Source organism: Canis lupus, chromosome 13, assembly GCF_011100685.1.
Source record: "Canis lupus familiaris isolate Mischka breed German Shepherd chromosome 13, alternate assembly UU_Cfam_GSD_1.0, whole genome shotgun sequence".
NCBI classification, from domain to species: domain Eukaryota; kingdom Metazoa; phylum Chordata; class Mammalia; order Carnivora; family Canidae; genus Canis; species Canis lupus.
In genome coordinates this window covers 28,268,241-28,294,365 of record NC_049234.1, presented here as the reverse complement: position 1 = coordinate 28,294,365, position 26,125 = coordinate 28,268,241, and the positions used below count along the sequence as shown (strand labels likewise).

The 26,125-nt window shown below is 42.2% G+C and overlaps 1 protein-coding gene across 3 annotated transcripts in view; it reads left to right on the top strand.

Moving 5' to 3' along the window:
* ADCY8 (adenylate cyclase 8) overlaps positions 1-26,125 on the top strand; it is a 221,132-nt gene that overhangs the window by 132,208 nt on the left and 62,799 nt on the right. For 2 of the 3 annotated variants that reach the window (XM_038555533.1, XM_038555532.1), the window contains exons 8-9: positions 9,008-9,205; positions 23,552-23,652. In XM_038555533.1, coding sequence (XP_038411461.1) covers positions 9,008-9,205; positions 23,552-23,652 — 299 coding nt within the window. The remainder of the gene's footprint in view (positions 1-9,007; positions 9,206-23,551; positions 23,653-26,125) is intronic. The other variant, XM_038555534.1, reaches the window with a different exon arrangement.

Genomic DNA, 26,125 nt, shown 5'->3' with positions numbered 1-26,125 from the left:
AAGTTAAGAAGTAGAAGACACAAAGTCCTAAAGACGTAACATGACCTGAGGAACTTCTTTTCCTTGCTCTGTCCTGCCATACCTGCTGAGAAGTAAGAAAGGCTGGGTTCTTGAAGATCAGTCATTTGTAGCTCCAAAGGAAGCAAATTACATCAATAGCAAACAAAAAAAATGATGTTTTTAGTAAAAAACATCAATAACTAGATTTAAGAAAAGAAAAAAAAAACTAGATTTAAGTAACAAATTGTAGAATAGGAGCCTGAAAAACACCTCAGATGGACAGACTTTTTAAAACACCAAACATGAGTCATTTATCAGCAACTCACACAATACTTATTTCCTACTCTTAAGAAAAAGTTACTTCAAGACTTTGCAAAAGAGAAATGTTTAGGTAATACTCATATTTCAGTTCTCTCCAAATTTCTAAGAACGCATACATGCACAGGCACACACACACTCTACCCACAAGCATGGGCTGCCCTCCTCCTTTCATGTTTTCCCCTGTGGCATTGACAGTTCTGAAAAATCTACATCTTGGAGGTTCACAAAACAACAACAACAACAAAAAGCCAGTAACTTAGGTCCTGATATGTTTGTTGATTCCTTTCCTGAGCTTTAAGTACCTATTTTGGTAACCTCAAAGGTCATTTGGTCAGTGGGTAGTGGTTACCTCTCCAACCACAGCCTCTATGACATTTTGGTCCAGTTATTACAGCGCTACAGATATTTTGATCCACACCTGCCCTGTGACCCTATAAACAAACACATTAGTGTCAGAGTCTCCCCAACTCGAGTCATGTCCTGAGCAGGAACCCTGCCTCTTTCCTGGGCTTACCCCATCCCATCCCTCTCACTCATTCAAACCTGACCCTGAGATGAGGGCTGGGGTTTGCGTATGTATTCTACACATTATGCTGTGTGTGATATTTTAAAAGCTAAAACTTTGGCAACTTGCCTCAAGTCACATGGCTTCAAAGTGGCCATATCTGAATGGTTGTGCCAAGTTCTGTTTCAGCCAATCCTACAGAGGTTCAGCAGCTCTTTTTAATTAAAAATGGCCCAAGTGTGTAAGTGACTCAAGCACAATCATATTCCCATACTGAGATGAGCATCTTTCTTAGAGACTCAAAGGATAGTATCAGAGTAAGAAATCCTGAATTAGCTTAATGGAGGATCGGCTGAACAGAGCCAGACAAACTTCTCAGGCAGCACATAATCAGTGTCAGACACCACTTGTCCTGGATTAACCTGGCTCTGAGGTCTTGGAACAGAGCTTGGAGACAAAATCTGTAATACTGGTGATTCCCTCTGTGGGCTCCGAGTCCTCTTATCCTGAGGGCCCTGCTCCCATCACCTGGATCTGTGGTTGGCCTGGAAGTTCAGACACAGCTGAGTATTTGCCCACACTTCATCGAAAGAGAACCAAAACCAGTGAGTCCAAGACCATGAACCTCCAGTAGGATGAACTGAAGCAGGAGCAAAGCATTAAATGTCAGGCAAAGCACACTGGGGAAGGGAGCTCAGCATGTCTGACACCTCAACTCCCAAATGAAGAAACTGTCTTAATGATCCAGCTTATCAATATTACTTGAAAGGTCAGGAGTGAGGCTGTGGGCTTCAGATAGGTAGAAAACTCTAGAAAATGCTTCTTGAGGGATCTACCAGATGTAGGGGTCCCTCCTACATCATTGCTTTATTCTCTTAATCCTAAATTTCAGGATACAAAGTGACAAAGGCCAATTAAAGCATTTCATACAACTTTGTTCCTTATCAAATGTAACATCCAGACATTGCATACTTTCAGTTCTGCCTAAACCCAGAAAGCAATGATTATCCAGGTAATCTGGGCCCCAGACTCATGTCTGAGTGCTCACGATGGAGGTTTGGGAACCAGGTTATGCACGGTTGCTGGAAGCACAGGCTGGTTGGAAACTTCTGGACTGTTATTTCAGCAAACAGAGTTCTGCCCTTGGTTATTTCATTTCTAGAAGCAGAAGCTATGAGCTTATGAAAATTATTGAAACCTCCTCCCATAGTGATACCACATGGACCTCTCCTGCAATCAGATATCATTGGCCATTATTTGGCTTTGTTTGGAAAACAGATTATTGTGACAGAAATATAAAACATAAAAGAGAAGTAACTGGTATCCCTAACTAAAGCACTGCCAGGCATGTGATCTGAACGTGATTCTTCATTTTCTCTTAGGAGATGGGTAAAGTTGCAACAATCTTGACTAACACACCTTTTACATGGAGGATGGCTCAGTTCCCTAGCATTTCCATTCCTATAAGAAAGAAGAGCTATGCAGTAGATTCCAGGAAGCCCCATAAAGATGTTTCCCCAAGGGTTCCCCAACTCAGTACTTACCCAGATGCCACTGAAAACCTTCTTCCCAGGAAAGTGTTATGTACCATATCTAAGGAAATTTCTGCTCCCCTATCCCTAGATTGGAGTGGGAAAAATTGTGTCTCTTTCAAACCCAACAACAAACATTACCCCTGAGGCCCTGAATGCAAATCATCGTAGATTAGATCACCTCAAAACTTCCTTAAGAAGGGAGCTTTCTTTAAAAAGGAACCAAAAAAAAAACACCTCCTTTTATTTTAAAGATTTTTTAATTTATTTAAGAAAGATGCAGAGAAAGAGGCAGAGACATAGGCAGAGGGAGAAGCAGGCTCCATGCAGGGAGCCTGATGTGGGACCTAATCCTGGGACTCCAGGATCATGCCCTGGGCCAAAGGCAGAAGCTCAACCGCTGAAACACCCAGGCGTCCCTTTTTTTTTTTTTTTTTTTTAAGGTAGGAGCTTTCTCTTCTGGGGTTTGTATTAGGGTTTTTTTTTTTTTTTTTTTTTTTTTTTTTTTGTATTAGGGTTTTAATAAACAGAGAAAAAAAAATAGCTCTAATGTATGCAACTGGGTGCTATCATTCAGGTGTAGTGTCTGTTCCTGGCCATTTCTTCTCATGTTTGCCTGATTGTAGGACCTGGGAAGTGGGGTAGGAAGTGAAAGGCAAAACCTCAGTCTTTTCCACAACCCAAACCAAGCAGGTGGCAAGTTTGATGTAGAGCTGCAGAGGCCTCCAGGGTGAGCACAGGGAAATGCTCCATGGAGGCCATGGAGGGGTGAGCAGGAGTTGGCTGAGGAAGCCTTGGCTGTAGCTGCTTCCTAGTGCAGGCTTCAGCCTGAGCCTGGAAGCAAGCAGAATCTTGGTAAAAGATGAAGCATCTCAGTACAGTGAAAGCCCCAAGCCTGCTGGACTTGACATTTTCTCTGGGTCTTTCCCACATCAGTGACAAGTTGGCCCATACCATGGGAGCCCGATCACAACCATCAACATCCACATCTCAAGGCTGCCATGTCCATCTCCCAGGGGCATTTTCATTGATGACCTCCACTTCAGGCTGTCCTGTGGCCAACACTCAAACTGATGTTAATCCAGGCTTTGATTTTGTCATCTGTGACCTCTGGTGCCTCAGTGGCCAGCATGGGGAGGTAGTAAGGGAGGGGGGATGGCATTCTCTGGATTGTAGAATCCTGGATAAAACCTCATGTTGACAAGCATCATAAGGCTGTCTTTCAAGGCTCTTGCTCTTGGCTGGAATTGTATTCAACTGCGTGGTAATACCTTTTATCTCCTGCTGACCAAAGACTAGGCATTTGATTGGATAGTAGAAAAAAAAAGTACTTTTTATTTAATAAACACAGTTTGTTAAACAGAATCTTTCCCCATCAATGTCCACTGGGGAGAGAATAGGAAAAAAATAACATGATTTTTGATAGCAAGAGTTTGGAAACAATACCCTTACTAGTGTTCTATGTAGTTTCTCAGCCTGACAGCCATTCATTCATTTATGCATGCATGCATTCACTCCACACATCCTTATTAAGAACCTACCGAATATGCCAGATGTTCGAGGCTGAGTTATGGATAAAACACAGTACCTGACCCTCAAGGAGACCAGAACCTAGAGGAACAGACAAACACACAGCAACTACACTACATCACGGTAACCGCTGTGCTGAGGATAAATGCAGGCCCAAGCAGGCTTCCTGGAGAAGATGATGTATAACTGGTTTTTTAAGAAGTGGTAAGGCATGCAGCTGAGATAATCTGGGTTCGAATGCATAAAATATAATGGGCTGAGTAATTGTTTAGTGCGTCATATGGCAGGTGTCTAGGCTCTGGCACAAGGTCAGATATCATTTGCATTGGGTCTGATTCTATACACTAGAAGGTGGGTCTGATTCTATACACTAGAAGGTGGGCACATAACAGGAAGTTAATAGGATCTTCCTCGGGGATCAGAGACAGGTCCGCAGGTAGAAAGTGTGAACAAAAGCAGCAAAGAATTTCAAACCAAAACCAACGCTTCCCACCTGGTATTTCATGGAACATGTAGAGGTGATTCAAAAAAAACAAAAACAAAAACAAAAAAATCTTGTGGTTCTAAGTGTGGCAAATGCAGAGTTTTAAAATCTCATTTCTGCAGAATTTAACAGTACCTTAATTTCGATAATGTGTGCTGTAAGTCTCCAAAGGAGGACGTAAGAATTGTTCATTCAACATACGTGCTGAATGGCTGCTAAGTGCCGGGTACTGACTGGCATAAGCACTCTGGGTCAAAGAAATTAACAAAAGATAATTCCTTCTCTCAGGGGGGACTGGCAAGGAGAGATGGCAATAAACAGTAATGGATCCATATTTCTTCAACTGATTGGTCCTCAGAACCATTTCGTAAAGAAGCATCCCTTCATTCTGTGTTCTTTGGAGCAAGTTTTTTGGAAAAGATTCAGCTAGGAGAATTAATGATGACCTCCCCAACTGCCAACACTACAGCTGTGTCAGCTGATTACAGTGTCTCTAGGGATGTGTTAGAGGGTGTTTGGGTATTAGAATATGTGACCTCTAAGAGCTAAAGTGTTTCAGACTCAACAACACTGGATGTTTCTGGAGGGTACGGCTTTAGCCTGAAATCTTATTGGGAGGAATTTATTTTCTGACACAACCTGATTAAGGAATACCAAAGTTCATGGCCATCCATGAAGTGACAGGGCAGTAGGAAAAATAGATTTTCACTATGTATAAAGTATAAGACAATTGCCAAAGAAAAGTCATGGGCCAAAACCAGATGATGAGTTTAAGAGGATTTATGGCTTGCTCCAGTCCATTCAAATGCAGTTTACACAAGCATACCTGAAGCCTGTGATGGTGATTGTCACCCAAACCCCAAGATTCTCAGGCAGACCTTATGATCAGAAACTTGGGAGAAGGGGCCCTGGTTCTCATCTGGGCTTTGATCTGTCCTAAGTGCCTATGAGTAAGGAGGTAATTGGAATGTGTCAGGAAGGTGCAGATCTTGCTTAGGATAAATCCCAGGGCTGCAGTGCCTTTTTGTGAAGACACTCAGATAGCCAGCTATCTGAGAGGCCAGCTCAGCAGCAACCTTTGATATTTCCTAACCTTGCTGCTCCAGTCTGACCTCCCAAATACCTGGAAACAGCAGCTGAGGTGAATAAATGAGGATACACATTAGGATTGTATAGAAGCACAATATGTATTTCAGTTATACATTGAAACATATATTCAGATATATGTATTCAATTGTGTGTGTATGTGTGTGTGTATATGTGTGTGTGTGTGTGTATATATATATATATATATATATATATATATATGATTCTATTATTCTCCAGGCATTTCCCATTTCCTTCCATTTCATCCATTTGTTTCTTTATTCCTAGCCAACTGCTTAAGTTGTTTACATAAAAGAAAAATCTTGACATTTTAGAGGTCAATTGCAATCAGAATCCTATTTGAAAGCTTATGCTATTTTTTAACATGATCTTAATCTTACTCCTACTGCAGCTGTCCATTGTAAAAAAGAGAAAAAGGCCTATTCTATTAAAAATAACTGGTTCCATAATGACTCTAACTCTTCACATGAGACCCGTTACACATTTCCCCAATACTACTTATCAATGAATCCCAGGGAAGGTTATCAGCACATGGATTCTTGGTGTCAGCAGCCGTATCTCACTTGATCAAAGCTTAGTGGTCATCACTAATAGAGGAGGAGAGGTATCCCAGATCATCTCGAATCATAGTCACCCCCAAAGCCATCCATGCTTTGCAATGGTGCATGGGGGAGGGGACAGGGTGAGTGAAAGCAAATGGTTTCCCTCCTTAATTCCAATTCACGTGACACCTCGAGTTGATGCTAGTTTTCCCTTGAACACATCCTGAAGCTGTGAGGTAGGTACCAGAGAGATTGCTGGTCAAACAGCAGGTATGATGGTCATATGTCGTTGACAAAGCAAATGATCAGAAACGGGTCCCCCGAACACTTGACTACTGCAATAAAATCCTAGGGATATAATTGCAAAGAATAAAAATAATTGCCTGGATAAGAAAAGAATTCTCCAGGGCAGTATCATTGACATGTTGATACCAGAGCTCCTTCCCAGCTCTTTTCACTGTAACCTGGTAATAATGATGAAAAAAAGAGAGGTGCTTCCAGGCTTCTCTTTTATTTGAAGGAGCCACACAGCTGATAGAACTGTACGTGTGTGTGGGGAGGGTAGGAAAGCTCTGACAGGTGACTTTAACTGGTTTCTGCCTTCTGAAGCAGCCAATTGTACAGGCAACCAGAAAGCAATATGTATTGCTGGTTTTCTGAAGAGCTGCTTATAGATCGGAGTCGATCCCTCACGACATCTTCACCAGTGCTGATCAACATAAGAAAAATGAGGGCAAAGCAGAGAGTTATCCATTAGTTTAAATACATTCAATGTAAAGGACTGTCCTTTGTTTCGAGAGTATAGCATTCTTGTTGAAAAAAAAAATGCCCTTTATTTTATAAAGTGGGGGTCATACCAGACAGCTGTTATGGCACTGGTGGCTGCTATTGTAATTTATAAATCGGCTCCAAAAATATTTTTGCAACTCCCCTTCTCTGTGAAAACCAGAGGCACAACAGCTGGTGAAGGCATGAGGGATTGATAGAGTAGGTAGGATCAATTTCGTTCACAGAAGGAAAACTGCGAGAAAAATTAAAATGTCAGGGAGAGAAAGAAATACCTAATGATGAATGTGATGAGCTGATACTTAGCCAATTCCAGGTCCAGCTGTTTGGCCCCAGCTCCAAGCACTTGCTAGGGGAGCATTTGGCACCTCTAAGCCAGAGGGTGAAAGTGCACGCCCAGACAACAGCAGCATGAGGGCTTTCCCTCCTTTCTCCAAGACAGAGAACTCAATCTTATCATTTTCCAAACTGTGTGCAAAGAATTTCTGCCGAAGAAACCAGTGGGAGCTGCACAGTGTGGCCTTTCTGAGATGCTGTTGTAACAGCATTTAGTTCCAGGGGCTCAAGCCCTCTGGCCCTGCATGGTTCGTGCTGTTCAATTTTCTGGAACATTGGTCCCTGCTTCCTTCTCCCTGCTCCAGCCGTCCTCACCTCTCATCCTGCCTTACCTCCCCCCTAACATCTATCTTTTTCTCTGCAGTAGCCTCCTTGGTATTCAGAGCTGAAATTAACTGCTTCAGCGTCCTATGAGCATGTACTTTACTTTCTAACGTTGGCACATGCAACTCCATCCTTTATCCTGGGCTGGAGAAAGGGTTTCAGTAAATTCTACTGGTGATAAAAACCCTCCTATGGAGTTCTTTAGAGACCTCGAATTTGAGTTACATTGACCATCTCCATTAAAGTTAAAATGAAGAGTCTAACAGCACCATAGGAAGACTCCTTATGGAATTGGCTAGAAGATCTCCATGAGCTCAAAGCCCCTGCCTCTGGCTCTGGAGTCAGAGGATCTGACCAGGCTGTAGATGAGCCGCAGGCTCTTGAGCATGTGTCTCTGAGGCTCACGGATACACAAAGGGTTCGGACAAGAGGGCATCCCAGGTGCTCCATTGGCTCCCACAGGCTGCCCAGGCTGGGAGGCTGGCAGAGAAAAGCAGATGCAGTGAGCGTGTACAGAGGCAAGGCATTTTCACTTCCTGACTCTACAAATGCACCACATCCTGGGAAATCTCCTGGAGGAGGAAATGGGCACCCCTGTCCCCATCCATATCCCTTCAGCTTCAGCTCCCACCGGTTTGTCCAAGCAGTTGTCTTAAATTGGAGCTGCGAGCAAGCACTGCATTTGGCTCGATGCAGCCAGTTGGTGTTGTCACCTGCCACAGAAAGAGCAGGAGACAAGGAGCTTCCATGCCACACCTGGCGGATTGTAAAAGCCAGTGCTGTTGCTGCGTCCATGTGACCAGTCAGGGTGGCCATGCCTTTCCCCACCTCATGCTGTTTACCCCTGGGAAATGGTGAGAGGCACAGCTGCTTGCATTTTTTTGCCTAAAGGAAATTAAGCACATATATCTATGTGAAGATACAGATATATCATGATCTATGGGTGGGGGGGGGGTGGAAAACCAAATTTGTGAAGTGCAAAAATCTAACCATCTTTGAATTTAAGGAGGAGATCCTGGTACGTTTGGCTCTCTGACCATGATGAATGCCCAAAACAAACAAACAAAAAAATGCAAGCCCTGGGTCTCCCAGTCTCTCCACCACCGTTAAAGGAAGACCACACCAAAGCGTGGACTCTGCTCGGTGGGAGAAAATCATTTCTGTGGGCTTTTTTTTCAGCTATTTTACTTTCTGTTATTTCTGTTGACTCTCTTTCTCTCATCCCCGGTGTGTGCCTGGTTAGAGAAAAGGTCTTGATTAACATCTCCAAGCCAACAACCCTTGAAATACCCAAACCAAAGGAATTCAGTGCACCTACTTAGAGGACAGGCAAGTGTCCCCCTTGATGTGATATTTTGCCACGGTGTGTTTCTCTGAAGCAAACGCTAACTGATGGACTTCTGTAGGTTTCACTGAATACGACTGCATGCTCAGAGTGCTATTACTGTTTGCAATGCAACCTTATCTAAACACATTGCATTTCTTTTTAACCCAAAGGGGACTTGCAGGTTTACTGTGTTTGCATGTGCTTTCCCCCTAGACTCTGGCTGCCCTAACAAGAAATTCAATAAATCTACTTCCAAACCATCTTGCACAAGCTTTGCATGTCCAGTCTGGGCCTGAGGAAATTAACAAGAGAATAGAACATACCATCGACTTGCGGAGTGGCGATAAATTGAGAAGAGAGCATATCAAGCCATTCTCACTGATGTTTAAAGACTCCAGCCTGGAGCACAAGGTAGAGCTGGGTCTCTATAGTGGCTCTTTTTCTGAAGTTACTTGTCATAAATGTTCACGGAACCAAAGAGAGAGAGAGCGCGAGCGAAAGAGTGAGCCCCGGGGCTGCAGTGATGATTTGTGTGTTTGTCGTCTGTTTGTTTGGTTTGGTCTGGTACTGTCTTTTCTTTTTCTCTTTGCAAATCATGAGTAGACTGAAGGCCATGAATGGAGATGCTGGTTAGATGAAGAGGGCCTCAGCTTTGCTCCTTAAGGAGAAGATAACTAAAAGAATAGAGAGGTTTGGGGATTTTTTTTTTTTAACCCTGCATGATAGTCGCACCCACTTGCTTTTGCTTTTAGGAGAACTCGTGTTGGTCGTAACCCTCTCACATGATGTGTGAGGAAACCCAATAACTTGACACAAGCATTAGTGATAAAAAAAAAAAAAAAAACACTGCCTTTCTTAGATGACAGACACGTCTTCTCCCATTTTCCCAGTTGTCAGCTAGCTCAGAGACCCCCTGGTGTAGGCCTAGTGAACAGGAGCCAGGTGGTGGGGTTCAGCACTGGGTTGGAATCCCACCTTCGCCAATTCCTTGCCATGGGGACCTTTAGTGAAGCAGCCTCCTGAGCACGAGTTCTCAATGCACAGTGAGGATAATGGACGAGCCTCCCAATTAGGTTGTTGCAGAGGCTCCAGGCAATGCCCTGATTAGGGTAAGTGTCCAAAAAGGGCAGCCATCACCATACTGATAACAATGCCTTCCCATGCCTCTGTCCTGCCCTTGCTTCCAACTAACTGTAAAGGTGGTAGGATAAGGAGGCAAGTGCTGTCCCTCGTATCGGGGCTGCTTTCCTCTGCACTGATGGGAGCTAACAGACCTTCCCTGATGAGCACAGGAGGTACTTGGCCTCTGCAGGAGCCTCAGGCAAAAGCAGCAGGGAACTTGCCAGCAAATTTCAGGAGTTTGATCCAATACTCTGAGAAGCTCCAGTGAGCAATTTTTTGTTGTTGTTGTTACTTTGCTCAGCTGCCTGGGACATTCCGCTTTCCTCGATTTGGAGAATTCACACTTCTGTGCACATGCACTGTTCTCGATGAGTTTCTGTGATTAACTAACTGAAGGTTGCAAACTCCAAAATTAACATCTTCACCTCTGGCCCACAATTTGAAATGGATTGTGCTTGTGTACTAACAAAGCAAAAAGAGACAAAAGATTGTGTCTCACTGAACAACCCTCCTCCCCAAATAGCAAGTAGGCTTTTCTTCCTTGTAATATATTGAAGGGCTTAAGGTCCAAATCAAAGACATTCTCTTCCATGGTCGCCACATCGAAGGAGTTAGAAAAAAAAAGGGGGTGGTCTGGTAAAGAATCTACTCAGTTAGCCTAGGTAAATGCCTACATCCAGAGCTATATAAAACCTTTTGTTCATTCTTGCTAAAGATGTACTTGCTCCGCTAATGACCTGACCCTTGCAGACTGTAGATAATTTTTAATGTGTTTTATTCAGTAATGTCTGCATCTCATCTACAGTACCTGGTGGTGGAGCAGAGGTGGATCTGGGGGTGGATGCAGGGCACAGAGTGTCTGAGATTGATTTCTGGGCACAGAAGAGATTCTTCTGGGTGAAGCAAAGTGTAGCATCCTGAACCAACATGAGGGATTTGCCCACTGACAGTCCAGCCTTGCGCTATCCAGCGTGGGCTCTGCACTGCCTGGGTTCCTCACAGTGAGGACAGTGGGGCACATCAGAAAACAGTCATTCTCCTCCTGTCGCAGAGACACTCTTCATTGACTCTTGCTCTGAGACTCTCTCTCTAGGGTCTGCATTACTGTGGAGCAGAGGATATATAATAAGTAATAACCATTGGGTGTCTACCAAATACCAGGCACTATTCCAAGCTGGTAGCACAAATTCACTGACAATTAGTGTGAAGTGAGTGCTGTTATGAGCCTTATTTTATACTTGATGAAATGGAGACATGGAGAAATGATTAGGTGGCCTACCCAAAATCCACCTGTCTGTAGAGGGCCCTCTGTGAGCCCCCCGCCACTGTCTGGTCTGTTCACCACATTGTCTCTCCTGGGAGTCCTGGGGCTTGTTCTCTGCCAGGCCTTGGCATAAATGCAACAATTCTGTGGTATCTTCATTCTCTCCTCTTTGAACTTTGGATGAGGTGGGAGGCAGGGATAGGAGGTTTGGGGGAGAAAATAAGTAGGAAAGAATCCTGGAACCTTAGCCGAATTAACACAGTGCCTTCAAATCCATAAGGTTCTAGAACTGGGGAAGAATATCAGTGTGCATCTACTGTGTGCCTGGCGTTTATGTGTATCAGTTTATCGGATCCTCAGAAAAACATTACTATCCTGCTTATAAAAGAGAAACTGAGCCACCGAGAGTTTAAGTAGATATCATAGATCTCAAAATCTGGCTGCAATATTCTGTTGACTCTAAGGTACCATCAACCATGAGATTTTCTATGCAGCGCTAAGTAAGAAAACCCCAGTATGGGGAATCTGGAGGGAACTCCTCCTGATAAACTGGGCTTACTCCTTGAGGTAAGGATGGACAGGAAAAAAAATCCCACCCAGCAGTTAAAGGGAGTAAGGAAACCCACATGCCCATCTCCTGGAATTGGTTAGAAAGAAAAAAATAATGAGGAGCTGTCCAAGAGGTTCAGCTCCAAAGTGGAATCCACTTAGCGCTTGATTTCACACACTGAACATGGTCTTTAAAAAAACTCAGGCAGAGAATTGGATGTGAAGAGGTCCTGGGTTGATGTTGCCCCCTGCTGGCCAGCAGAAGCAAGGCTTTAAGAACAAAAGATGCATTCTGGTTTCAGAAATGTTAAAAGGTGAGGGGAAAATTGTGCATCTTAGAATCGCATACAGTATTGTGACCCCAAAAACTTCTTTCTTCCCACTGCCCTACCCTGCTTCTCAGGAGCAAGTTTGGACCATAAAAGTATGTTTTCCGAAAGGAAAATAGGAAATGGAAACCCTGATTTTTACCATTAGAATTTTTATGGGGAAGAAAAGGCTTCATTTCGTTTGAACAATGAGATGTGTGAACAAGGGAATGCATTCTCCTCCCCATTTTTATAGTGAATTAGGGAACAGAAAAGCTCCTCCAAAATGTCATTCGGACATTTCCTGATCCCATTCGCTTATAAAGATGGGCATCTCTACCAATGGTGTTATGTGAAATAGGACTTCCATAGACCTCGTGCTGCTGTACAAATAATTGTTGAATGAACGAAGTCTCAAATTAAGAAGTTTAGAGGAGACTGTCTTGACTCCTGTAGCTAGTATCGAGACATGACTCTTGACAGTGGAGCTTCAGGAGAGAAGACTGTGAAATTCTGTTCCCACCCTATCATGTCACTTCATGGTCACACACACACACATACACACACACACAGAGGTATCTTTTGAGTTAAGCTTCAGAGCAGCATGCTCATGACTTGAGGCATCACCAAGTTTGGGCAGCGCATGTTCCCGTATCTCTCTGGCTTGCCCAAGACATTTATTTCCTCATTGTGATTATGAGTAGCATCTCCCTTCACTTTCAAAACTCACCAGTGTGGGTAACAAGAAACATGAGCCAGGGCTTGGGCCTCAGCCAGGTTAGAACTCATGGCTCTTAGCATCTCTAGCTCCCAGCAACCCCATGAGGACTACCTGGGCAGACCCCTGGATGGAAGTGGGGGGGCATTATCCAGGCATCAAAGATCCCCTCCAGGTCTTCCCCAAAATCACAGAAAAATCCCATGCCCTTCTTTAGCCTCAAGCTAAGAATTCCCTGAGAGAGCTACAGATCTCAGGAGCAAATAAAAATTAGAATTATGGTAAAGGGATGTAGAAACATGGCATGTTTGTCAAATACTGTTGATCATACTGGATTTTTTTTTCTTTTCTTATATGTGACTTTTTTCTTATAAAAAATGAATGCCTTTTCACTAACAAAGTTTATGCCAAGCATATAAGACAGAAAGAAGAAAGTGCTCTCTCGACCCAGGATAACCACTGTCAACATTTTGGCATCTGCCACACTACACTTTCATGACTGTGATTCTGTATACTTATCTAAGGAAATTTTTTTTATTAAAATGGGACCATGTTGCACATAATGATTTGTGATGCACTGTTAAGCACTCTTTGCTTGAGCCTTTTCCCATGTTATTAAATATGCAGTTGCAAAACAATTTGTAACTACATACTACTTTGTTGCATGTTTTAACCATTTTGGGGCTTTTTACCCAGATTTTCACTGTTACAGATTATAAACTGCATTGCAGTAAACATTGTCTTAGTTAAATCATACATCCATGCTTAATTCTTTCCTTGGGATAAGATCCTAAAAATGGCAGCAAGAGAACATACATTTAAAAATACTTGATGTGCATTCAGAAATTGCTGTCAAAATGGTGCCTTTACTTTTAAATTGCCACTTTGATAAGAAAGAGCACCCCCCTGTCGCTTTTGCTTTTTTGTTTTTTTTTTTTATTATTCTTGAGGCTGGAAGTCTGTCTGTACATGTTTTTATGTTTTGGTCTTTCTATTTCTCCCTTTGTGATTGGCGCATTTGTCTTAATTGTCATCTTTCATTGAGGTGCTCACCTCAGTGTTACTGATTTGTGAGTATTCTTTATATCTATAGCGAAAGACTTAACCCCTCAACACTTAGAGGAAGGCGACATTTATCAGCCTCTGGTCCTCATTTCTCTTCTAGGACAAGACTCTTTATTTATTACTTGTGAAGCTTAGGATGGGGAAGACAATTAATTACAATTATTTATGGATGTTTTCAGGCCAGATAAACCAGCCCAATACCTGTAGTGCCTGAAGAGAGCTCAGTAACACAGGGACATGTACTCAGAGGGACCTCAATAAGCTTAGTGTTCAAACAGTTATTGACACCTTCCTCATTGCGAGTAAAGAGTAAGCTAAGTTTAATACATACTTCAGAGTTGGTTTACGGGAATTTATGCTTTCGATGTGTGCATTTTAGAAGGCTAAGTATTAAAATCAAACCTTATCAATGATGACTAGATTTCCTTCTTTTTTTTTCAGTGCTGGCATCTTTTTGCTAAATTCCAAAACTTTTTCCTTTGAGAAAAGGCCTCCTTACATGATTGTGAAAATTCTAAATGATAAAAAGCCTCTTTGTGCTATGCTGATATTTTTTCAAGTAGAAGATCATCTGAGGATCTTTTTAAAAATACAAGTACCCGCCCATCGCTCTGTCCAAAAGATTCTGATTTTCCAAGGAGACCTATCTTTAGGATTCCAGGATTCTTTTGTCCCAAGTTGGTGCCCCCTCCGCCTTCTCTGTCCTTGGCTGCGCATTAGGATTTGGGATTGTCACTTGCCAAACACCCTCAGAGATCAGGTCATAACAGAAGGTCCTAGATTCACACTGGATGCCAATATGGCCTCAGGCAGGCCTAGAGGGAATGTCTCCATAAGGCTCACAGTGTTCGTAGAGGCTCAGACTCTGGAGTCAAGCAGACCTTGGTTCAAATCCCACTTTGGAAATAGAAGTAAAGTACGGTTGATGAATTTATGGGTTCTTAGTGGATGCTGACATGTTGAGAGCCTTCCCTCATGCAGATGGACATTCATAACACCTCCCTTATCCCACAAGTGTCTGGTCTTTGTTAAATGACAGAAAAAGAACATACACTTGATTACTGGATAGACATGGCTTGAATCCAGTTTCTACCAACCACTGACTAGGTGACACAGGACAAGTTGATTTCACTGAGAGAATGATGATCATGATACCTGCCCCTCACTAGGTTGTAGCGAAAATTAGTTGACATGATTCTCATGTAATAGATTTTTGAATAAACGCAATAGTTATTCTCTTCCCTTTCTTTGTGATTAATGCTATGTCAATCCATATCTGGGTGAGGCTAGACCCTCACTTAACAGAAATCTCAGACTTCTAAATCTTTTTTAAGGAAACTACCTCACTAAAAATGGTGGGAAGAGACATTGTTACTGTGTCTTGTATACCAGGATCACAGCCTTCATAAGTACATAATCACTTAAGTATGTAAAGGAGGGCACTAACCAACTTCATACCGGCAGGAAATCGCAGGAGGCCTTCCCAGCCCTCCCTGCCAGTCATGAGAACACAAGCAGTGGTCGTCTTGGCCCCTGGGATGTATTGAAATATGTAAGAGTCATTCAGTTGTCTTTTCTCCAAATGATTGTATTATTCCAAATTCTCCATTATCACCATCTTCCAAATAAGATGGGCAAGATTGGCTCTCTTTAAGGCATTGCATGCTGGATCACCCCCAAAGGCCATGCCCTTCTTCCCTCAACACCAAGCCAGCTAGGGATTTTATATTTCACACATAGGTCTTACTTATGCTCCAAGCTCATGATCCCTGGGAAGCCCCTCAGGCACAGCTCAGAGTATTTGCTACTTACTGACTGCTTCGGACATAGACCAAGGCAGGTGCTGTTGGAAGACAAACATGGCTTCCACTCTATCCGAACTGAACACTCTAGCTTGTGATCTTGGGCAGATCATTGAACTTCCCATCCTCACAAGGTTGCTGTGCAGATGAAAGACAGATAATTCTTAATGAGTGCCTCAAAGCAGCAGTGCTGCAATGCAACTGACATTTGTTGATTGCTTACTACTCTACTGGACCCACCATACACATTTTATATTTGTTACCTCATCTAATTTTTACAGCAGTCTTTTCATGTAGGTATTAGTTTTAATAAATGAGGGAAGCTCAGCAAGTTGGGGTAACTTTCTCAAGGCTCAAACGTGTAGAAGACAGCAGAACAGGGATTCACATCTAACTCTTTTTCCAAAACTCAGATTTTTTTTTCTACTGCACATTGCAAGATCTTATTGTTTTCAAGTGTCTGCTTTTCACATCATTTGAAATGTGTTGAGGGTGAGGCTGGTGGGATGAACAGGAGGCATTATATAGCTATGCATGTGGCAGATACCTGGGGGGGGGGGGAGCAGGAAAAATGCAAAATTAAATGGGAATTTCTCTCATCTTTTGTTTACCACTCCCACACACACAGACCCATGCACATGCACAGACTCATATGCACGCATACACATACACACACACACACACACACACACACACACTGCCACATGTTCTTGGCAACACCCAGATAAAACAATGACCACCCCATCACTCTCACTGTCCATGCACCTCTGAAAGTCAAATAACTGAATAAATAGATATGTAAGATCCCTCTGTCTTAGGGCAGGGGGTGAGGGGTGGGAGGAGGGGATAGGAACGTTGAGCCCTCAAATTGTCCCTGAGCTATGTATCCAGAAAGAAGGCTGGGTGGCATGAGCTATAGAGGAATGAGTTGTGAGACCAAATGGCTTGAGAGGGCAGGCAGACTAGAGAAGTGCCATCTCTAAGGGCCAAAGGCATGTTAGACTAAACTGAGGGTGAGCTTCCTTTTCACACACAAGTCAGCTACCAGCTTTTGTCCACTTTCTAAGTAATAACAATAATACCTGTCATAGACAGTACTTGTAATGAACCAAGTTTTGTGCTGATAACTTTCAAAACATTCCTTTGATGTTACCCTTCTTTCTGTCAGCAGCCACATAAAAACAAGGATTTGTCACACAAGGGAGCCGTTAGATAATCCTTTGGCTGAGTACAGCTGGTTCTTGTCTGCATTCAGAATTTCTCTCCGTTCATCTACCTTTTATTAAGAAATCGAAGTTAAGTAGTGGCTTGAAAGAGTTCTGGAAAAATTCATCATAAACTTTGACATGTTTTTTTTCTTTTTTCCCATCTACTCCTGTATAACGAGTGGAATGACATCATTAAGGAGGAATTTTGGCAAAGCCAAGAAAGCTAGGTGGATGAATGAATTTTCTAATGGATTAGGATATTGGACTCTGGAATTAGGTAATGAAGAAAAATGCATGTATTTTTTTTTCTGGGAGATGTTCAGAATTTGTTGAACCATTCTGTTTCTTATTTAGGTGCAGAGAGATAGGAATCTGGATCCTGAACCATATGGTCTCAGGTGTTCTCTCTTATTTTTCTGAATCAGATGCTTCCTGATCATTTCCATGACCTTCTGTTTTAAATTATTTTTAAAAGAATTATTCTGTTGTGGTCTCAGGTTATTCTTGAGTTCTTACTGCTCTTATAAGGCCCAAAGTAGCAATTATGTAGGCCATCTCCTTCAGGTGGGAAGAATGGATTTCAAAAAGGCTTCGGAAGAAAAGCCATCCCTATTCAAACAGTAGCTTTGTGAGACTCCTTTATGTTCATGATATTATCCTGTAAAATTACTGCTATTTCTAACACCCTCTAGGCAGTCAAATGATATCAAGAGGCATTTCACTTGTCTCTTTTTCCCAGGCCAATTAGCTAGCTCCAATCCCACAAAGCCAGGATTTTCAGTGTCAAAAAGACCAACTTCATCCATAAGTGCAATGTACAATGGTAGAATTATAATGATTTCAACCCAGAAGACATTGGCCCCATCCTTAAAGCAATCCTAAAGCTTCCTGTGACGACATTACCAACACCTACAGCCTGAAGCTTCTAGGCAAGGAACATAGGAGTAGTTACCACTCCCTTGGGCTTATCATGGCTTGGGGAACTGAGTGAGTCAAGAAAGGAAGAATCTGTCCTCCCAAGGATGGGATATTTGGGAGAAAGTGACCTGGAAGATTTCAGTTGAAAACTTTGGAAAGTCCTGTTTGGAATTCTCATATGTCAGCCAACCTTCCTACCAAAGAAGGATACCATAATATGCTATCAAAACACTTTAATGATATTGTATGGTCTTTAAGGATCTTCTGTTGTGGCTAGGACAGTGTTCTCCCAGCCTCATTCTTCTGAAGTTGTTCATCTTAGATATGCGTTTGCATGATTTCTCATGAGCTTAATATTAAAGATGAAGAAATCTACCTTTGTTCAAAGGTCAGGTTACTTGGGAAGCAATATGACAGTGAGACATTCCTCAGACAAACCTGTCACTCAGAAATACTCCTGATGATGATTTGGTTAGACGCTAGACACCAGGATAGGGAAGACGGTCTATTTCAAAATATGAAATTATTGAAAATTAGTCCCTCCCCTTTTTTGTTGCAATCATGCCTTTTACTCAAATGATCAATTCAGGGTGCTCTAGCCATTGTCATGCTACATAATGCATGAGTTTAACAATAGAAGTTAAAAAAAAAAACAATAGAAGTTAAATTCCTTCATTCATTCATGAAAATGAGCAGATGGTCCCAGCTAAGATTCTTCTTTAATTTAACAAACATAAGAATTTGTACTAATGAGAGGTGTTTCTCGAAAATGATCTCTTTTTCCAATTAGATTTATCCAAAGATGGAACAGGCTCTCAAGTGAGGGGTGATTTCCTCCATCACTGGCAATCTTCAGGCAGGAGTTAATGGCTCATTTTGGAGAGATTTTATGGAGTGAAATTGGCATGAGTAAGCATTGGACCAAGGTGACAAATGCAATCCAATCCTCCTGTAAAATTGTGTGATCTCACATATGCAGCTGGATAAAAAGACAGTATTGTTGCAATGTGGACAATTAACGAGGTCATTGCCTTGGCTGGAACTCTTTACATCTTAAAGAGATGCGAGAAATTAGCCAGCACTCTTGAGCTCATAGCTGAAGTGGCTAATCTAGAAGAAAAGGATAATTTTCCTCTACATATATAGGAATATTTTCCAGGCCTGACTCAGGTATAGATACAGAAGATTGGAAGCCCTGTTCATCACCTCTGAAAGCTAGCTTCCCTGGTCACACCTTTATAGATGAAGAATCTAGAATAGACTTTTCTTTGTGTGACCAAACTCAGGTCCCAGGCTTCCTTTTGATAGAACCTGTAGGAACCCGTAGATCCTCATGGCCCCAGTGTCATTTCTAAAGATCCCTTTCCAGAGGATGCAGGGCTGATATACCCAGACAAGAACAAAATGGAGCACACAGTTTTCCTGCCCCCACTTCTTGGAAGGGACCCCATGTCTCAACTTGGTCAAACAAGGAGGAAACTTTTATTTTTAAAAACATCTTTTAATCACTTGGAGATTGTGGTTCTTCTTATTCCATTACTCCATTAAAGTTCATTGTGTCTTTCCTTCCCTGCTGTTGGTTCACCCACGCAGGCCTTAAGAAAAGGGCTCTTTCCTTGGTATTGCTTTGCCCTGAGGATCCATCCATCAATCATGAAAATTCAGCAGTGGCAATTTATTAAACTCATTCACAGGGTGTTTCTAAGGACCATGCTTGGCCCAGATCATGCTTTACTCTCATTCTAACCACAATTTACATGAACACAAATTTTTAACATGTTTCCTTTCTTGGTATCATGAACCACATCACTGAGATACAGCAAGACACGCTACAGTGCACTCTGTGAAGAAGATAAACCTGCCTTGAAAACAGCAAGGTAGCAGCTGATAGTGCAGCCAATGAGACGTGGCACTCTAAGGCTAGACTCTGGATCCGTTACTTCCAATCCCTGAAGTCCCAGGGTTGAGTTACTCAATTATTCTAATCCTCAGATTTGTTATCTGCAAAATGGGGATATGATACAGTGTCTTCCTCAAAGTGTTGTTGTGAAAGCCAAAAGAGCTCATCCACGTAAACCACATGGCATGGTGCTTACCCTGCACCAGGCATTAGTTATTATTATTAAAATATTTTGCAAGATTTTGACCATTTCCTAAATCAACCAGAACCCAACCCAGATTGGAAAAAAAAAAAAAAGTAATCTAAATTCTAATTGAAGATCTCAAAAAAGCATTTGTAACTTGTTCCAAGTGACATGCTTTCTTAATTGATATTAATCCCAATATAGTTGGCTCAAGTACTGGTTTCAGGCATTTTCTGCTCTCAGACAGTGGTCTAATAGAGCAAACACTATTAGAGCTGAGAGATGTGGCCTATTGTCTGAACTTTGCCACCAATCCCCTAACTGACCTTGACAAACTCTTTCTCCATATCTGATGCTCAAATGTCTCATATACCTACACATGTATATGAATATATATTTTAATATTTTCTTGCCATATATATTCATATTCTCTTGCAGACCAAGGACTCAGTGAATTTTAAAGGCCCAGTGGTCATTTCCAAGGATACCTTTCCTAAAAGTCCCTGGAGAAGTGGAGAATTCTTCCTGCTGGTCGAGGATCTTTTAGGAGGCAGGGGAAGGAATAAAGGCAGGGTCTTTTCCTGAGACAAAAAAAAAAAAAAACACACACACACCACAAACCACATACAAGATTATAATTCCTTTTAAAAGAAACCTTTCTAACTTGATGGATCAATCAGTCAGCCACACTCTAGGGAACCCTATGGAGTACAAGGAACCATTTTGTACAGTGGAATGGAAGACAGCATTCTAGAAGGCAACACCAAGGTTGAAAGCAGGCTTAGAAAAAGTAAAAAGCATGGCAATAAAATAAGTACAACTAATTGATTATAGGAAACACTTGTATGAGGTTGCCATGCCCCTTAGGCACCTGCTCGAGGCATTTTGCATCTGTTAATTCTTTCATTCTCTCAGCAACCCTAATGAGAGAGTTCCTATTATTATCCTTATTGTCTTGGTGAGCAAACCGTGGCATAAAAAGCTTAGTAAACTTGTCCAGGGCTCTATAGCTGGGAGGTATTGGAGCCAGGGATCCAATCCAGGTAGTCTCATTCTAGTTTAGTTCATTTTGCTCACCACTGAGACTTAAAAGGATAAGAGGGGCCACGTGAGGACAGAATAGACGTGAGGTGAGCAGTGTCTAGTGATAGCAGGAGAGAACGGACGTGTGACTTAATATAGCTGCGAGCCTGAGCGTTCAGACCTTCACAAGTCAAGAGGAAGTGAAATGAATCACTACCTAATGTCAGTACCCTATTATCCGGAGCCAATTAGGAATGTTCTTTCCATAGTTCTGTCCTCTTTTGTGCTTCCAAAGTAACCATGCGCTCCATTCTGAAATCCAGCATTTTACATTCACTTGACATCAGGGTCCCAAATATTAGAAGACTCTTTCTTGTGACGGTGCTGGCACTGGATCCAGACATGAAAATAATAGAATTTATTATTAAATTCTGGGACAAATAAGATAATAACATTGGGAACCTATGAATTATATTCATCTCCCTCTCTGACAGATCAGAAAAGCGAAGTTCAAAGAAACTGGCTTCCCTCACAGTGAGGCACAGAGTGGAAGATTTGGAACCCGAGAAAGTCTTTCTAGCCTGCTTGAAACACCTAAAGCCATGTGCAACTTTAGGTTGGACAAATGAGGACTATGTGACATTTTGAAGGTCATCAGTGAGAAGCATTCAGGAAAGGAAAGGAGGCAGAGACTCAGACTTGGGATCTATAGGAAAGATCTCTTCACAGTAAAAACGGACCCAACAGGGAAAAGGAAGCCTTTGCAAAGGAGTGAGTTCTCAGGCACTGGGAGTGACCAAGTCTAGGGTATTTAGAGCCTGTCCCAGACCAGAAGAAAGAAACCCACTTGCCCCAACAAAGCAGAGAAGGTCATCTGAGGAAAATCAGCAGGCATTTGAGTAGATCTTAGGGATATCACAGAAAGGATTCCTCAAGGCCATTACAACTCCAAGCTGTGGTGATGATGGTGGGGATGATGAAGATGCAGAAAATGAGGAAGATATGGATTAGGTATACTAAAAGTTGTTGTTGTTGTTTTAAAAATCTCACGATCAGGTCAATGTCACAACACTGGTGTGAAATTCATGAGCCAGCTAACAAGGGATAATTATATCTCATACAATTAGTTGTTAAAAGAAATTCAAACATGTATCTTCCCTTGCGTTAACTCCTTTGGGGCTAACTTACTGATTTCCATGCTGGCATGCAGATACCTGTCTATGATTGTGTTCCCGTTCTTAGGTAGCACTCTTTGTAATACAGATATTCTGTAGTTTTTTTTTTTCAGGAGTGAGGGTGACTTCTCATGATTCTTTGGGGAAATATTCCAGTTTCCCCTCCAGACACCAAGCAGGTTGTCAGCAAGCAGACAGAGGTCTCAGTACTGGGGAACAGATGAAAAATCATTGCCCTGAAGCAGCAGTGAACGTGCACTCTCTGAGTAGTGTTGCACTTCCCCCGTGGAGCTTGCCAGCTGCAGGACATTGCTATTCCCCACATCTTAGCCATAACACTCAGCAGTCCATTAAGTCTAAAACCCCGACCACACCAAGAAGTAGGCAAGAGAATAAAAATCATGCAACTGTTGATGGTGACTACCGCACCAACCACAAGTTGGACTGATTTTATTATTTCGTTGACCTGACCCAAACCTTCTCTTGGTATTGGGGATGTGGAGCCTGCGGTATTGCCAGAATTTTATTTACTTATTTCTTTTATATAATTATGGAATTTCAAACCAGGGATTACAAAGTTCCAAAGCCAGGCTTAGCTTTCTGTTCCCCTGACCTAAAAATGATCTGCATGCTGTGTCATCTATGGCAAGTTGCTTGACCTCTCTGGCATTGAGGGAAAATGAGGGGCTTAATTGAGACTAATTCTTCAGTTATAAAGATCCTTTCCCCCTTCTGAACGAATTGGATTCTTCTTCATTTAGGGACCCCAAGATGGTTCAGAAAACTAGACAGGAATAGGGAGAGTGCCTATTGAGTGTTGGCCTTCCAGAAGCTTTTCAGGCTAAACAGTGAAATTACTGAGCCCTCTGGATAATCAAAATGAAGTTAGCACCATTCCACAGGGCAGCCTGGAGCAAACAACAGAAGGACATGGAGCACATGGGGCGATCATTTGGGTTTCGCCATGTGAAATGAAATGCACTTGCTGGAGCTCTCTTAGGCTGCTGTCTCTTCTAATATTCTGTGATCTTATTTTTTTTTTTAATAGTTTTCATGAAAAAAGGAAGCCGGAAGACTCAGGTGAAACCTTTGCCTGTGTCTCACACCTAACAAAAAACAGCGCAAGACCCTTCCATGACTTAAGTTTACTCATGAAGAAAGTCAATGTGAATTTGATTTGTGACATATATGGATGTGTGCTCTTCTGTTGGTCCAAGTGATGCTAGCTCAGAAGGAGGAGAGCTGGAGAGGCTTGCGCAGAGTCCCCATCCTATTCCCTTTTGCTGCAAAGGGAATTGTATTCACTCCTGGGCTCTCCCTGGAAAGTTGGAGGGAGGGATGAAGTTAATGTTCCATGAAGGGTTAATTAAGATACAGATTCCTCTTTAAAAAAAAAAAATCATGTAATGTTTTATTTCTTCTCGCTGTCTTCCCTCAACCCAAGCACTGGTAAAACTTAACTGATCCTGAAGTCGACCTTTGCTGTGAAGTAATTTATTCTCCTTTTTTTTAAAATTACAGTATTCTCAAATGAGGGATGAAGTATTCAAGTCAAACTTGGTGTGTGCATTTATCCTTCTTCTGTTTATCACGGCCATACAAAGTTTGCTTCCTTCTTCAAGGTAAGTTTTCAGATGAAATATCTCTGTGAGTTCATGGTCCCTCACCTGGAGCCAGCCAGCTGATCTTTCCAAGGGATCAGAATTTAAAATAATGGGTTCCAGGATCCACACCCAAATGTTTGACGACATCAGTGTCTATCCTGGTTGTCTTACTCTGCGTAATCCCATTGCTCTGCCCTAGCAATGGTCTTGCCCATAATCATAATAAAAACAACAAACAAAATCAAAACAGGTCGCACTCTTTTTGACATTGCACCCATGAAGGCAGCAAGTAAGTATTTGAGCCTCTATCACCCTGGTTTTGTTCCTCTGTTCATCACCTCTTTGTTGTTCATAGATTCAGCATCCTAGGTTCCTGGGCCAGCAAAATTGGCACTTTAATCATACTGCAAACACCTATATGAGGCCAGTCACTGTTCCAAATACTTTACATGCAGTAACTCATGAAATCCCCATGGTAACGCTGTGAGGTAGGTACTGCTCTCATCCCCATTGTAAAGAGGAGAGGACTGAGGCCCAGAGTAGTGGAATACTTTGTACAAGGTCTCACTGTTGAAAATGTTAGAGCCCAAATTCCAATCCAGGAAGTCTCATTCCAGAGTCTGGGCTCTTGACAGTCTATCAGACCCAGACATATATTGTACAGGTCACAGGTGCCAGAGCCAGCATTTGAACTTTGTCCTGGGTCAGTCCAGTAGCCATGCTTTTTGCTCTTCCTGCACTTTAAGGAAGCTGCTGCCTCCTTTCTCAAGTAAAGTCCCTTCTCCCGAAACTTGCCTTGAATTTTCTCCTTTCATGTAATTGACACATATTTGTCAAATTCTAATACAGGTTGGCAATATGCCAGTCCTTGAAGGTGTATAATGTTGTAAGAGGAGGTCTGCATCCTCTAAGATGTAATTTAACAGGAGAGAGAGACATCAATGATGACGTCCAGTTAATGAGTGTGTCATTAGGGGGAATGTGCTAAATCCTTGCCACAGATTGTCTCAGCAAAGCCTCAAAGGCAACCAATAAGTGAGTGGGCACTCTTATTTCCATTTTGTAGATGAGGATTTATCTAAGGTCACATACCTATATAATGGCTGAGCTAGGAATTGAACCCAGGATAGAGTCTGAGTTTCTAACTACTTAGCTACTTTGTACCAAAATCACCATTTCATTCTGACCAGATGGCTTAAGGGAGAGTTTGTAGGAAAGGTAGTATGTTGAGCTGAGCAGGATGAGATAGAAAGAGTATGTGGAAGAGCATTCCCAGCACTGACAAAGGTACAGGGGTATGAAAAACTTTGTGTTTGTAGTGTAGAGGGCGAGTCTAGGGTAAAGGGTTTGTGTGAAGATGTAGTAGGCGCCATGGCTGAAGAAGGAGTGAACTAACACAGGCTCTGTGTCTGCAATGATAAAAGGGGTTCAAGCTAGGGAACACTCCAAGAATGGCCATGCTTGACCTTCTCTGGATTAGCAAGGATACTAGGAGAAGGAGAAAGGGAACTCCAGGGACATGGTGGCAGAAGGTGGTGTATTTCTGAATCTTTCAAAATTCCCACATATCTGAAAAGCTAGATAGCAAAACCAAACACTCGGTGGACTGTATTGACAATGAAAACAGATGAGATGATGCTCCATAAATTCCCAAATAGAAGTGGGTGGAGACAATCTCCCAGTCGCCACAGGATTAGTGTGACATCAGCATCCATGCGGGAGGAATCAAAAACAAGCAAGTAGGCACCTGTCATGTCTGGGAACAAAAGAACTCCAGATAGACAGAATATCTATCTAGCCAATAAATATTCACTGGGAAGTACCACAAGGCAAATTGAAAAAGCAGCTGGAAGTGAGGGAGTTTGTCCAATCCAGCACCCATTGAGTGCAAAGGCCTACAGTAGGGTCTGAAGAGCGAGAACTGTCACACACTGGGAACCTGCCACACCGACCACCCTGTCTCCCTCCCAGGATAGCACCTTGGAAGGATCTGTGTGGGGGTAATCAAGAAGATCCCACAGTCCACAGTAAGGACTATAGAAAAGAGGAAAAGCGAGGGTTGTTGTAAAAGTGGAAAGAGAATATAGCCATCACACTTTTGAACTCCACATAAAAACAACTAAAGAGAGAGCTCTGGAGAGGTAAAAATTAACTCTCCTAAACCACACTATTTCTAGAAGTTCAGCAAAGTTAGTTTGACACAAAGGTGAGCAACAAAACATGCTAGTGGCAATCCCATGCTCAGCTATTATATGAAAAAAGAGAGGAAAAAGTAGATCAATGTCCTTACAGTTGATGAAAACACTCCAAACAAGCCCACAACGTATATCAAACCTTTAACTTACTACTTCAAGACATGAAATAACAACCTAAACCAGAAGTAGAAAAATTTAGAAATTCAACAAGAGAGCTCAGGAAGGAAATAAAAAGGAAAAGAAAGATACATTTCAGAAATGAAGACCTAAAAAGAAGGAACATAGAGGACATAAAC